The sequence below is a fragment of the Heteronotia binoei genome, chromosome 10, assembly GCF_032191835.1.
Source record: "Heteronotia binoei isolate CCM8104 ecotype False Entrance Well chromosome 10, APGP_CSIRO_Hbin_v1, whole genome shotgun sequence".
NCBI classification, from domain to species: Eukaryota; Metazoa; Chordata; class Lepidosauria; order Squamata; family Gekkonidae; genus Heteronotia; species Heteronotia binoei.
The window spans coordinates 28,780,282-28,796,174 of NC_083232.1; the positions used below are offsets into that span (position 1 = coordinate 28,780,282).

Sequence of the window (15,893 nt, forward strand, 5' to 3'; positions counted from 1 at the left end):
TTTTGTCACAGCAGGAGATGGCAATTTCATTTACTCACAAGCTGATGAAAACCAAAAAGGCAAAGTTGCACGGCTCATCAGCCCCATCGTCAACCCACAAAACTCTGCTCATTGCATGACTTTCTGGTACCATATGTCTGGCCCCTACGTTGGCACTCTACGAATCAAACTGAGGTATCCTTCGCCTGAAGAGTATGACCAAGTCCTGTTGACACTGAATGGAAATCAGGGGAACTGCTGGAAAGAAGGACGCGTCCTCCTCCACAAATCTGTGAAACATTATCAGGTAGGCAGAAAGAAAAAAGAAAAATATGTCTGAAGAAGCCATAGCTCAGTGGTAGAACATGTCTTGCATGCATAAAGTCCCCAATTCCATCCCTAATACCTCCATTAAATCCACCTAAGAACCAGAAAAAAACCTTTGCCTTGAGATTATGAGAAGCCACTGCTAGCTGGATTAGGTATACTGAGCTAGATGAGTCAATAGTCCAGTTCTGTACACAGCAGCCAGGACTTAGCAGCTGACTACATTTGTGCACATGTAGGGGTGTTGATGAGAGGGACTAAGCAGACAAAATTCAGGAGGCTTCAGTTTCTGAAGGCTCCTGAAGGCTTCCAGAGTCCCACAAAACCTTCCAGGGCTGCCCACGATTCCTGTGGCACTGGCTTAAGCCTAGCAGGACTGCTGGCAGGTTTGGCTAGAGTTGCCAATCCCCAGGTGGGGACAGGGGATCCCTTGATTTGGAGACCCTCCCACCTCTTCAGCGTCATCAGAAAGCAGGGTGGGGAGGGAAATGTCTGCTGGGCACTCATTATTCCTTATGGAGACCGATTCCCATAGGGAATAATAGCAAATTGATCTGTGGGTATCTGGGGCTCTGAGAGGTTGTATTTGAGGTAGAGGCACCAACTTTGCAGCATGGCATTCAATGCCTCTCCTCAAACGACCATCCAAGTTTCAGAAAGATTGAACCCAGGGGTTCAATTCTATGAGCCCCCAAAGAAGGTGCCCTATCCTTCATTTTTTCCAGTGAAGGGAAGGTATTTAAAAGGTGTGTGGTACCTTTAAATGTGATGGCCAGAACTCCCTTTGGAGTTCAATTATGCTTGTCACAACCTTTCTCCTGGCTCCACCCCCATGTCTCCTGGCTCCACCCCCAAAGTCCCCAGATATTTCTTGAATTGGACTTGGCAGCCCTAGGTTTTGCAGCTATTCTATACCAGCCACTGGGGCCTGCATAGGCTGAGTTATTAGAAGGGCCAGTGGCTGCAGTGTTTCCTTCCCTTTTCAGTTTAAAAGACCAAAAGGATGACTGAGGAAGAGGATAGCCCCACTATCAGCTGGTAGTCAGGCCTCAGCCCTTTACAGTTTAGAAGCACAAGATGATACCCAACAACTTTTCAAATAGATTCTAGTTTAGGGTTTGTAGAATCTTTCAGGATCAAGTGCCGTGTTCTACTGGAGAAAGTTTTCCTTCCAGACATTTCGTTCTCAGGAAACGTTTCGTCTGGAAGGAAAACTTTCTCCAGTAGAACACGGCACTTGATCCCGAAAGATTCTACAAACCCTAATGATGTTACCAGCCGTGAAAACCTGAATTCTTAGATACTAGTTTGCTCACCCTTCCTCCATACTCTCACCATGTGTGTGGGGACCAGGTGGAGAATGTAAAGAAAAAAATCAATTTTAATTTTAGGTAGGTTTTTTAAAAGGGCATACTTTTCAGGTGCCAAAATTATGGAACCTGAAAATTGTGCCAGATGAACATTCTTAAAATGAAACCTCCCTCAAAAAAACAAAAATCTGGCATTCCAGAAAAACATGCCCTGTAGAAAATCCTGAACCAAAATTAAAACAACGATTTTAGAAGTGCACACCCAAGGCTTTTTTTTAGAAGGAATGCACAGGAACGCAGTTCTGGCTGGCTTGGCATCAGGGGATATGGCCTAATATGAAAATGAGTTCCTGGTGGGCTTTTTCTATTAAAAAGCCCTTTGTGAAGCAACGGTGACATCAGGGTGTGGCCTAATATGCAATGAGCTCCTGCTGGGCTTTTTCTACAAAAAGAGACCTTTTGTGGCACAGGGCTGTTTTGTCTCAGATTGTTTCTTGAAAAAAGGAAATTGTTTTTATATTCTTTCTGAAATCCATTACAAGCAAGAAGAGTACGGTAAGTGCCAGAGGAGATAGGCCCAGGAATCTTGGGGCATTTTCATGCATATGTGTCAGTGGGGACTCATTGGAGAGGAGACGAGGCCAGAGCACATTGATGAGAAAGTAAAACCAATATTGGCCAGAATGCTCATCTGCATTAAAAATGCTTGTGTCCAGTTTTCTTTCCCACATCAGTGGTGACCAGAAATTAACATAAATAGTGGAAAGTAAGGCTCAAAGCCTATTATATTAATTACTTCTGACGGATTTCACACTAGGGTTTATTTCATGTGGAGAGCCTTTTTGCCCCTAGCACTTCTCTCCATTTCTGCACAAGCTGCCGCAGAACTGCAAGTTGGCATGCTGCTTTTCCGTGGCAAGCAGAAACCGCTTGTAAGAGGATCTTGCTTGCTGCTGGAAAGCAGCACACCAACTCTCAGCTCCATGGCAGCTTGTGCGAAAATGGCGAGAAGTGCCGGAAGCAAAAGGGCTCTCCACCCAGAACAAGCCTAGTGCGAAATCGGTCTCAGCATGAAAATGCCTGAAGTCAACATCCAGCAGTAAATTCAAGGAGCAGTTGTGCATTGAGAATATTGAAACTGCATGTGTTCGTTTAGAGGGCTATATCTTACAACACTATAGTTAAGAACCCCAGTCTTTTTGACAAATGATCTCATAACTGAAATGCACCTTCACTACCAACTATCATTGTTCATTTATAACTCTGGAAACTGCAGCTTTAAGAAATGAGAAACAGATTATAGAATTATGGTTTAGGTGACTTGCTTGTCTAAGAACCCCAAAGATCTGCTTCTGAGCTTGAGGTCTAAACCAGTGTCATGTGATTATACCAGGTGGTGGTGGAAGGAGAAATTGGAAAAGGACATGGAGGAATTGCAGTGGATGATATTAACATTGACAGCCACATAGCACAAGAGGAATGCCGAAGTAAGTGCAACTTACCAAGAGTGAACAGAATGTTATCGATCCTTTTATAGCATGCCTGTAAATAAATACCATGTCCTTTCCTTTTAGCTTTAATTATTTCTGTAGTGTTTTTCAAGTTTGCAAAGTGCTTCATAATGCTTATGTCACCAAACAAATATGAGATAGTTCAGGCTGAAAGCAACATGTCCAAGACTCCTAATAGTCCAAAGGTATCTAGACTGTTCAGTGCAGAAGACACTGGTCTGCTGCCATCAAATCTATTTCCACTCTTACTGTTGCCAGTATTAAGAATGAGGCACAATATCTAGTTATATGAAGAAAATAATATAAAGCCATCTCCTAATGAATAGGAACTGTCAGATCGTCTACTTTTTAGAAGCTTTCTCTTCAATTAACTTTGCATGCTTCTGGGATGCTACTCATAGGGAAGATCCTGGTCAAAGATTTGCAGTGAGGGGGAGGGACGGTGGCTCAGTGGTAGAGCATCTGCTTGGTAAGCAGTAGGTTCCAGGTTCAATCCCTGGCATCTCCAACTAAAAAGGGTCCAGGCAAGTAGGCGTGAAAAACCTCAGCTTGAGACCCTGGAGAGCCACTGCCAGTCTGAGTAGACAATAGTGACTTTGATGGACTGAGAGTCTGATTCAGTATAAGGCAGCTTCATATGTTCAGTGCAAACCAAAGGTTTTTGCTGCTTGCTGCATCCAGCGGAACTAATTTTTGCGGTTGAGTGCTGCTTGTGCATGATGAAAGGTTCTGCAGCACCAGGCTCTAAGATTATAAATACAATGAATGAAACATGTTAATTTCACCTACTGATTTTCATTTTCAAGAAATACAAACCTCCTGCTGAGAGCTCTAAAAACTGTGCCAAATTGGGGGTGGAGGGGAATTTTTAAGCTTTTTTGGAAGGCCAGGTTAATGAACAGCTCTATCAAGCTGACAAAATCATGCTCCAAGACAGGGGGGGAAATTCTCAATACCATTATTGCCAGCATGATGGCCAATCAGTGTTTGTAACCCTAATAATCAATGTCAATTCTCTTTGCTTTGCTAGAGTCAAATGATGCAGGGAATGAAATAGCTGAAGAAGAGCCAGATATTAATCAAACAGGTAAAGTGTTCCTTTAGTTAAAAATTGACTTGATTTTCCTGGGAGTCTTGGCATGATGTGAACTGATTTCAATCCCCATTACCATAAAACCTCTCCTATAAATGTTTATTTACTCACGTACAGGTGTAGTTTAAGTTTTATGCGTGCTTATAACAAGATTTTAAGACAACAGAAGACAAGAGGCAGAGTTGTAATATGTACAGTTTTTGCAGCACAGTCAGTCCTGATACTCTCTAGGGAATCCGTTGTAGCTTGAGCAGGACTCATTATATGGGAAGGCAAAACATAGACTTGTTTTCCTTGCCTCTGACCTAAGGGCTGATTCTGATATATAAACAGTGTTATTCTATAGCAAAACACAGAAAGAAACTTAGCAGAGATACATTTAGCAGAGTAGCCTAGTTCTCAAAGCACGCCTCTGGTACAGAGTCATCTGACACATCTTTTGTTGTTGTTGTTAACCCAAAACTTTTCTAGCCATGTGCACATACCACTTCAGGCATGCAGAGGTAAGTATGAGATTAGGATTGTGTGTGCAATCATGACTCTTGACCTTTACATGTCCAGGAGACTGTCTGCATAGAACCTACCAAAGCTGTGATCAGGGACCCCTGGAAAAACAGGGAATCCTTTAATCAACTGAAATCGGGATTGGGTAGTATCTGAATTATTGCTTTCAAGGGGGCGGGGGGGAAGACTGTATGCTTTGATAGATAAATGACAAGGGAATAGACAGTAAGTACTGCTGATTGAATGAGAGCTGGCCTGGCTCTCAAAAGCCATCTTATATGCCATGATGCAACATTTTTTTGTTTATGAAGCAGTTTGTAAAGTGAAAAACAGGCTTTGATAGGCTTGTGTGTGTGTGTGTGTGTGAAATACCGTCAAGTTGCAGGCAATTTATGGCAACCCCAGCAAGAGGCTTTCAAGGCAAGTGAGAAGCAAAGGTGCTTTGTCATTGCCTTCCTCTGCAGAGCCTTCCTTGGTGCCCTCCCTTCCAAGTACTGACTCTGCTTTGCTTCAGAGATGCTTCAAGTACCATGCCACCTTCCCTCCCTCAATAGGTGTCATGGATCAGCCAGGCACAGCCAACCCCGAAGAGGCAGAGGACTCTGCGGAAGAGGAACGGGCAGGTGATGGATGTCCCATCTTGCAGTCAGTTGCAGATGGCCTGTTACAGAATGCTACTGTGACCCTGCCAAGTAATGATTCACAGTCTAACAGTAGCTTCCCAGCTTTTCAGGCTTATGGCTCAGAACCAGATAGTGTTCCACCATCCACCTCACCTCCCTCGTCTCCAGAACCAGATAGTGTTCCACCATCCACCTCACCTCCCTCATCTCCAGAACCAGATAGTGTTCCACCATCCACCTCACCTCCCTCATCTCCAGAACCAGATAGTGTTCCACCATCCACCTCGCCTCCCTCATCTCCAGAACTGTTGAAACGTAGACCGAGGAAGGTCCATCATGAGATGCTGAAAAGAAGGCGGAGTGCACAATTAGCAGCTCAGAGACACCTGGGTCTAAATAGTAAGGAGGAGAGCGCATGCACCAACATGATGCAACCCAGCTGTGAGATGAGCATCTCTGCTATAAAGGGCAGAAAGAGGGAGAGATTGACTGTGGAAGCAACCTGTCAAATTACTTGTGAACCTGCCACCACTAACTCAGCCTCTGTCTGGTGATTTTGACTCTTTGGACTTCATCTGGACCTTGACTTTTGGATTTGCCCCAAACTTGCTCCTGTTGCTGACTCCATGTATGACCTAGGAATTGAACTCTGACCATGCTGCACCGGATTGTGCCTTTGCCTTACCTTGCTTGCACCTTAGCTTTGCTATCCTGCCCTGTACCTAGAGTATACTGGGACAATAGGCTTAGAAGGGAATAATTCTGCTTAGGGTTGCACTGAAAATAAAGTTTTTTGTTTAAAAGAAAGAGCCACTGTAATAACAGTGGTTAGAGTAGCAGACTTGAAGCTTAAATCCCCACTCTCCCTTGAAAATGTGATGGGTAATCTTGAACTAGTCACACACTCTCAGACAAACCTACTTCATAGGGTTGCTGTGAGGATAAATGGAGAAGAGGAGAAGGAGATAAGCACTTTTGGTCCCATTGGGAAGAAAGGTAGGAAATAAATAAATTGTGCACACATAGGCGCAGAACTTTCCTACCTTCCCTAGACAAGGAAGCACTCTTGTTACCCCAAAAGGCAGTCTTTTAATTGGGGGAAGTTAGCTGAAAAAAGACAAAGTGAGAGAGGGTAATGTATACCAGGATTTTTCCCCTTTTAGAGAAGTCTCAAAATAAACCAGGCAAATTTTCAACTGGAAAGGTTTTTATTAAAAGAGAATAAAAGGATAAAGCTCCCCCCATGGGGTATTGATAAAACCGATTCATTTTAGTGCTACATGGTATTGTGACATTGTTTACTATTTTAACTGTTTTTAATTTGATCTGAATGTACTTTTACAACTGCTGTACATCACCCTGAACCTTGTTTCACAGGGCAGGGCAGTCTATAAGCTGAATTTAAAAATAAATTAAATAAAGAGATCCACAGAAGCAGCAGCAAACAACCAGCATTTCACAGAGAGAAGAAGAGAAGGTCCAAACAGATTTGGAGTTGTTATGTATGGATCTGAGAACATGCACACACATACTGGAGACTAGGGACTCCAGATATAGGGCAAAATGTTCTCTGGGCCGAGCCCCCAAAACAGTAAATTTCTTTGTTTTGGAGGTGGACAATAATTTGGGAAAAGCTTGCTGGGTTTATCTGGGGTGAACTATATGTGATTGATGGCCATGTAAGTACAGGATGGGAAAAGCCACCAGGTTTGGTGAATAGTGTTGCATTGCTTCAGTAGGGTAAACGGGTGAGGAGAAGTGTGGCTGGATGTAGACAAGTTTAGTCCAAATTGAAGCAATAGGTTCTTGAGAGATCCATTGTCCTAAATTATGCATGCCTTTAGGGTGGGAAGGAGGTCATTAGCCAGCCAGCTGCTAGCAAAAGTGTTCTGTGGTTCTGTTCCCCAGCATTTTTTCTTTAAGAGTGGATGGGCTTTGTTTGCAAAAGACTCAGTGAAGTCGCAGAAAAAGTTAAAGGTGCCTAGCAGGACTCTTAACGAAGGAACAACTGTGGGAACAGGTAATTTAGAGTCCCTGGGAGTTAGGAGCCCTTCCATGGGTTCCTAATTCAAGGCCAAATTATTTTACTTTTGTCCTAATTAGCTGTGCCTTCTCCCTACTGGCTTTGAATACTGTATCCCTAATTGCTGATCCTTTTAATCCTGAGATCCCTAATTTGAATCCTGTATCGCTAATTAGACCAAGGACTTTTCTAATAACTTCACATTTCTTTTCTTCTGTGTCCAAATGAATCAACATATCATCTACATAAGGAAGCACATGGGCTTGCAACTCAGGTTTCAGTTGATCCAGCATCTGAATTATATGAACATGGCAAATACTAGGGCATGAATGGAAACCTTGTGAGGTTCTTTTAAAGGCAAATTGTTGGCTGTGGAAAATAAAGGCAAACTTATGCCAGCAAGACTCATGCACGCTGATGGAATGGAATGTATTGGCTAAATCTGACACTGTAGTATTTGGCTCCTGCAGCAATGGCTGACAGAATCTCGGCAGCTTCTGAAGATTGTGTGCAATTGTTTTTAATTTTATGTACTGTTTTTAATTATATTATTTATTAATTGCTTATGTTCGTTGAATGGCCTGACTACTGTCTGTGATCCGCCCTGAGCCCACTCGTGGGGAGGGCAGAATACAAATCTGAAAAACAAATAACAAATAAATATTTTTGCTACAACAGGGGCAGTGTGAGGAGTTCCTTATTAAGAGCTCTAAAATCTACAGTCATTCTCCAGGTGACTGTCTGCTTTAAAAACGGGCCCAAAGGGCATGTTGCAAATGGATTGCATGGAAGTAATTACATCCCATTGTAAAAGTCCCTTGGTGGTTTTGCCTATTCCTGCTTCTGTTTCTGCTGGATAATTGTGTTGTTTTGGAGGAGGGCAGGACTTTTTTGTAGCAAGAGCTCCTTTGCATATTAGGCCACACACCCCTGATGTAGCCAAGCCTCCAAGAGTTTACAGGGCTCTTAATGCAGGGCCTACTGTAAACTCCAGAGGATTGGCTACATCAGGTGTACGTGGCCTAATATGCAAAGGAGTTTCTGCTACAAAAATAGCCCTGGGGAGGGAGGTCTTTTCCCTCAACGAGGACACAGGTGTCCTTCACTATACCACATTCTGCCTTGTCTTTTACCCAAACTTTGGGAAATTCTTTGATCCATGGATCACTTGGAAGTGGGGCAAAGGACATGGGAGCTTTAAGAGCTGCACACTGGTGGACGGAGGACAGTGCTTCAGGGTCATGGTTGATACTCCAGAGGACACTGTTTGCAAGGTCTATGGTGAGCTAATGCTCACATAAGAAAGGGATTCCTAAAATTCCCCAGTCTTCCCCTTGGTTCTCACAGGTGGTGATGTGGGTTTTAAGGGATCCTACAGAAAGTGGAATGTTTTCTGAGACTTTAGCTCTTTGTGTCTCACCTCCAAACCTGAAAAGGATCATAGTTTTTTCATGGTTGGATTCTCACACATGGCTAAATCAGGGTAAAAGATGTTAAGAGAAGCTCCAATATCTACCAGAAGTATGGCAGGATATTCACTCATGGAGATTCCAATGCCTACCTTTACTGTCAGTCACCCCAAGTTGTTGGGCACTAGCATAGCCACAATTCCTTGGGGAAGGAGTCCGAACCTTGGGCACCCCTAGTGCAAATCTATGTATGGGGACTGATTAGAAAATGCAAGAGCTTCCTTCAGGGCAGCTATAGGCTGGGGATGCCTACTCTGTTTCTCTCTCGTGGATCCAAAGAGGGCTGTGGCGAGCACAGACATGGGCTGCTTATCATACTGGGTCATATCTGCACCAATATTTCTAAGCTAAGCCCAGGTCAAAGAGTGATACTTGTCCCCTGTGGGTCTAGGTCAAGTGAGGACAGGGCTGTGCCAAGGCATTTTGTGCCTGAGAGCTGAGGTCCAATTCTGATTAGGTCCCCTGGGTTGCACTTTGATGGCAAGCAGGGCTGGAACTAGGACAACCACATTGGTCCTTCCAATTTCGGCTACCCTGCTATTGTAATTCCACTCTCAATTCTCGCCCTGCCCCCCAGCCTGCACAAAACTGAGCAGATGGGTTGCCTCCATCATTCCTGTACTAGGAATGGGGTCCTTTATTGGCATATGTAACCATCTGAATGGGCCTGAAATCTCTACAATCTAAGTTTCTGCGAGAGCTCCGTGCTGGTGCCTTAAGGGCTCAAGATTTCCAGAAAAGGTCTGCTGCCTTTCTGACCCTATCAAAAAAATTCCCTCCATGTGAGGTTTATCTCTAATTGTCCTAACATTAGTTTGTGAACTGAGGAGAGCCTAAAGCATCTGCAAAGTCATCCTCATCATAATCATAGCTTCCCTAAGTGACTTTTCATAATGGTGGCCAGGAGTTTTTTACAAACTACATACGCCTCCAGATTTTCACATGGAACCTGGCACTCCATGACATACAGCATGTCCTCAGTTTGGCCAAGCCAAAGGATATGAGATTGCTAGTTGTTATGTCTGACTTAGTAATTGGGGCATCCACATTGGATGTGCAAAGCTGCACTAACTGAGTTAAGTCTGCTTAATTCATCACAGTGGAGTGCAAATGTGAGACTGCTGTGAGCCATGCAATTCCAGTGTCCCTGTTAAAGGGGCCCAGGTGCTCAGCTATGGTTTTTGCTTCAGAAGCAGTCCAGAGGAACTTTTCCTGAATTTCTTGGCACTCTACACATCCATTAGTGTCTCACTTCTCTACAGTTTTCGTTTTTTACAGGGTGCATGGGGAATGGAGTTTCAAGGGCTTTAGGGATTGCATCCTCCAGCAGGGGCTCACAGGTAGCTGGTCTCAGGATGTCTCGGAGAGACACTGGATGGACTGAAGCTATTAGAGCTGAAGACCTAACTGCTGTTTCAAGGACTCTGTCTCTTTAAGGCACCTCTCACGGCTAACAGTGCACTGAGTTTTCTCTTGGGCAGCTAAATACTGAGCTGCATGTTGGGCTTGAGTGAGTTGCTGTTCTAACACTGCAACTCTGCTCAGAAGCCTAAGCAGTGGCTAAGGCCTCCTCTAACTTCTGCCTGGCATCCTGAGCAGTGGACACAAAAATACCTTTGTCCACCAGCAGATCAAATTTATCTGCTCATAGCTTGTCTCACTCCTGAGCCTGTAGCTCAAGTTTTGCACTGGCCTCCCTGGCAAGACTTACACAGTTATTCAGGCAATCCAGAGGCCACAAGAACACACCTCTTTCTTAGAACCTCACAACTTTTTACTCTCACACTGTGCCTGGAAGGCATTGTGCAGTGTCTGCCAGGGATCAGGACATCTGGAAAAAAAAACCCCAATTACCATGGGTTTGGCATTTCTTGACCACCATTTCTCTAATTTGTCCAAGCTAGGGCTATGCTTGAACATGGTCACAACCAGGGCTTTTTTTTGTAGCAGGAATTCCTTTGCATATTAAGCTACACCCGCCCCCGCCCCCTCCCCCCGATGTAGCCAATCCTCCAAGAGCTTACAGGGCCTACTGTAAGCTCTTGGAGTGTGTGGTCTAATATGCAAAGGAGTTTCTGCTACAAAAAAAAGCCCCGGCTCTCCACAAAAGGGTTTTAGGTGAGGGAGAAAATTTGCTCCTGGCCAAGAAGTTCCTATTCTCACTGTATGGTCATTCAACTTCAGAGAGTCGTTAACAGGTTTGTATACCATGGTTAATTAACCCCTAACTGTGGACCTAAAACAGGGACCTAACTCAGGGGTGGGAAGGATTCGCCCCAATCTTTAAAGAGACCTTTCCTCCACTCTCCAGTGGAGTGACAAGGGGGGAAATGAACTCTCTGGAACTTAAAGCTGTTGCTCAGCTGGGCTGTTGCTCAGCTGGGATTTGCTGAGCAACAGGGAGAAGAGGGTAAGGAACCAAACGTAGCTACCTGCTCCAAATTCAAATGACAGATTTTTTGGGGGGAGGGAGGGGTACCTTGCTCCAAAATCTAGGAAAATTACTAAACCCTTATAAGTCTATCACCACAGTTGATGCACAGAACTGTTTTTTTCAAGCACAAACTTTGGAAATTACAACTATAGTGCTGGGAACCCTGTCCCACTATAAAACTTGGGGCTGGTTCTGTGGAATTCCTACCCTAGTTTCAAACCAACCCTTATCAATCCAAGATGGGGGAAAGTTTGGGAAGAACCATTTGTCACCCCTTGTGTTCTAAAGAACCTCATAACCATTTGCACAGACTTGTGAGCCAGTAGGTGTGGCTGAATGACACAGACCCAAGAGGTGACTAGGGGAAAAGATTCCAAGCCTGATAGCATCACACACAGAGATCTACACTCATACACTCACACACACTCCTGCAAGAGTTTCTCTGGGGATGTAGCCCTATGGCTGCACTCTAAGGCTTGTGCATCAACTCACAATACTCAGAGATGCAGGGTGATGCCCATATTATCCACCATTAAACAATGTTACCCAAAGAGGCAGTCTATTTAATTGGAGAAAATTTGTTTAAAGGGAGACAAAGTAGGGGGGTAACTTGGATTCTCCACAAAGATATACCAGGATTTTCCCCTTTTAGAGAAGTCTCAAAATCAACCAGGCAGAAGCTTAGCCAGAATAGTGTTTATTAAAAGAGAATAAAAGGATAAAGCACACATACAAACACACTGAAAACACACCCAAGGCTAACTAAGAGGAAATCAGGGAGGAGAAGGAATAAAGCAATTTCAGGGAAGGCTATAATTACCAGTCTTGAAGAAAGAGGTCCACAGAAGCAGCAGCAAAATGACCAGTATTTCAGAGAGAAGAGAAGACCCAAACAGATTTGGGATTGTGATGTAAGGATCTGAGAACACACACACACAGGTGGCTAGAGACTCCATATACAGGGCAAAATGCTCCCTTGGCCAGGTTGACGTATTAGCCCCACAAAAGCAATAACTTGATTGGTTTTTCAGAGGCGGCCAGTGATTTGGGGAAAGCGTTATGGGTTTATCTGAGGTGGATTATAGGTGTAAATGGTGCTTGATGGCCCTGTAAGTACTGGGTGGGAAAAACTACCAGGTTTGGTGAATAGTGTTAAGTGTTGCTTAATTAGAGTAAATGGGTGAGGGGAAGTGAGGCTGGGTGTAGACAAGATTAGTCCAAGATGAGGCAATAGGTTCTTAGGAGACCAATTGCCCTAAATTATGTGTCTCTCTAGGGTGGGGAGGAGGTTGTTAACTAGCCAGCTGCTCTTACACTTCTAAACTACATGTCTAGGCTTGTCTCTGGCTGCCATCCATGTTGTGTCATTTTAGGCCAAGCAGTGTATTGCACTTATGATATTGAAGGAAGGGTGTTTATGGTTTTCTGGCTATAAACAGTCCCTCAGCAAGAGGAGGGGTCTGACTGCTAACACCCTCCAATTACTACCCCTACTCATTAATGCCACGTAGGTGCTCTTCTTGTACAGCATGTGACTGGCATGGCAAAGGAAGCAGGCTACCTAAGGCTAATGGAAGGCTAAGGCCAGGGTAGGGCTAGTGGATGTCCCACCCAACCAAGAACACTAACTCGCCCTACTGAATAATGTTGTCTTTGAAACAGGCTTTAAAAATACATGCAACAAGCATTTTTATACAACCATGGCCTGTATCATTCTCATGGTATCATTCATGAACAGAAATTTTAGCCTGCTAGTTCAAATGGGATGGAATTTATGAAAAGATAATCAGATGTAGGAAATGCCTTCAAAACCCCAGAGCCCTGCTCTATAGGTATTTTAAGTAACAGGAGGCAATGTGTCAGAGATAAATAGGCTTTCAGCTATGTACCGTATTCCAAACTTTGCTGCATGTAAATGGTCAGCTTCCATATGAGGCAGTAAACCCTTTTTTTTGGTCACATTTATTTTGCATGATATGTGCTGGCCTCCTCATCACAGCTGCTGTTTTTTTGTTCCACTGCAGGGTCTACACCTGAGTACAGTGAAAACGGAGAGCCCATTGATAACATCTCCCGAAAACCGGGCAACGTGCTGAAGACTCTCGATCCCATTCTGATCACCATCATAGCTATGAGTGCATTAGGGGTACTTCTTGGAGCCATCTGTGGAGTCATTCTGTACTGCGCCTGTTGGCACAATGGTATGTCAGATAGGAACTTGTCTGCACTGGAGAACTACAATTTCGAACTTGTGGATGGTGTGAAATTGAAAAAAGACAAACTGAACACACAGAATACTTACTCAGAGGCGTGAAGGAGCAAAAGCAGCTACCGAAGTTTCGGAGAAATTGAGACAGAAGGACATATCACTAGCTTAAGCTGGGGAACTGTGGATCTTCTTTTACTGTATAGGCTGAAAACTGCGTTGGGGACGTTAAGCCAAGCTTTTCTCAGGAGCTTCAGTCAGTGTACCAGATATACTAAAACATGGACAGCAGTCTGTGTTAAACAATCTGAATCATGTACAGTCTACTTCTGTTTCTAATTTGAAATAATCAAATGCTGGTGTTGAGACCAAGTATGATTGGCTTAAGAGGGGGCGTTTTGTTTTGTTTTGTTTCTGTCTTCCCGCCTACCCTGGTTTCTGTTTCCTTCCCCTTCGATGAGTATGTTTTATTTTTTTATTGTGCAAAAATCCAAGATGCTGTCACAGAGTGTATTTGAGGGGGGGGGGGTGTTTCCTTCAGAGGGACATGCTGTCTGTAGCTCAGTGCCCAAAAAAAGAAAAAAAACCAATATTGCAGTAACAGCAATTTAGCTGATTCATGAACCTATATTTGTGTATAATTGCTTGTGTTGTGCATAGGCAAGGAAAGGGTTAGCGTGTTTTGTTTTGTTTTTTAAAGTACTGTAGCATCAGTACTGGTATAGTGTGTCAGCTCTGTTTACCAAGCAATACAGTCAGAAATTTATTGGTGTTTCTCAGTGTTGTACTAAACTTTGTGCTTGTGACTTCCATGCAAGAAATACGTGCCATCATCCAGAAACAACCGGCAAACCGAGTGAACTGCCTACAACTGTAACGAAACAAAAGCAAGAGTCCTTAGCACTGGCTAGTGTATGTCCTCTCAAGTGCCTTTTTGTTTGTGACACTTCTTGTTGCGTTCACATTAACAACAGCTTTGTCTCCTTCCAGTTAAAGACCTTGTCTTTTTTTTTTTTACTTACCCCAAGGACTCACTGACTAACAAGAAAGTATATTTTTAGCGTAAGTAAACCTTGAAAAGGCAAGGGCTAAGGAAGATTGGGTGGCTTGATTCTTCCACTTTCTGTATGTCAGTTTCATGTCGCTGGACCATTTTTTGTACAAAGCTGCAATATTCCCCCTCTCCTCCTTTTAGAGTTCTTTCATATAGAATGTATTTTCAAGTATAGACACTCTTTCTTCTTGCTCTCTTGCTCTTTGTCTCTGAGTAGATTGTTGCATCGGCATTTGCCACTGTCAAGGAAAAGACAAATGCAGCTTTAATTTGGTGGGGCTGGCAAGAAGGATTTTATTAGACTTTGTGTTTGTTTGTTTAAGGGAAAAGTTAAGGGGGGTTTTCTTAATTTACCTTCCAAAGTTGAACTTTGGGTTTCTTGTTAACAACATAAAGTGACAGTATCTTTTTTTTTCTTTAGTAAGTCATTATATATGTTTTTTTAAAAAAAAAATTCTGTACAAGGCATTTATATAATGGACAGCTATGAGGGATTTTCTGTTACTAAGTAAAGACGCTCCTTCCATCTACCAACACTATCCAATAGAAGGGCGATCATGTCTATGTAGAAATGTTTGTGCTAATCTGGGTTATGCTGATGCTGCTACAAACAGATGGTGCTGTGTTGGCTTGGCCAACAATGATATGTTAAATTAAAATCAATACATATTCATAGTGCAGTGGCATAAAACACTGCCAACAAAATACCCATGAAATCCTAAATGCAAGAATGTACTAGGCCAGAGTCCACCACATGGGCGTTTTGCTCCAGAGAGTTCTGCTGGCTAAAACAGAACACTGGCTATTTTAATTCCCTGCATCTCCCTTCTTCGTTTCTTTCTAGAAGCAGGTGACTTTTGGTGTAGTGGTTAAGTGCATGGACTCTTATCTGGGAGAACCAGGTTTGATTCCCCACTCCTCCACTTGCACCTGCTGGAATGGCCTTGGGTTAGCCATAGCTCTGGCAGAGGTTGTCCTTGAAAGGGCAGCTCACAGGGTGTCTGTTGCGGGGGAGAAGATATAAGAGATTGTAAGCCGCTCTGAGTCTCTGATTCAGAGAAAAGGGCGGGGTATAAATCTGCAATTCTTCTTCATGTTTGAAAAATACATCTGCACAAGGAAACAATATATTTAGGAACTACGTTATTCCCTAGCAGACACAAGGGTGTAAATGACAATACTACAAGACAATTTCACCACCTTGGTTTTGTGTGATGAATATTTTGCTAAAATGCTCCCTCATATGGAGAGAGTCGGTATTTACCACATCAGAATGAATTCTTGAAAGCAACTAGATTTGAGTTCAGTAGCACCTTAGATTTCTGGGTATAACAGTTGATGAATCAAAGCTCCTTCATCA

General features: G+C 43.4%; 1 protein-coding gene across 4 annotated transcripts in view; it reads left to right on the forward strand.

Moving 5' to 3' along the window:
• Nucleotides 1–14,705, forward strand: part of NRP1 (neuropilin 1) — a 204,771-nt gene extending 190,066 nt beyond the window's left edge. For all 4 annotated transcript variants that reach the window (XM_060248160.1, XM_060248162.1, XM_060248161.1 and 1 more), the window contains 4 exons: nt 15–286; nt 3,010–3,103; nt 4,158–4,214; nt 13,298–14,705. In XM_060248160.1, coding sequence (XP_060104143.1) covers nt 15–286; nt 3,010–3,103; nt 4,158–4,214; nt 13,298–13,587 — 713 coding nt within the window. In that variant the 3' untranslated portion in view covers nt 13,588–14,705. The remainder of the gene's footprint in view (nt 1–14; nt 287–3,009; nt 3,104–4,157; nt 4,215–13,297) is intronic.
• Nucleotides 14,706–15,893: the final 1,188 nt, after the last annotated feature.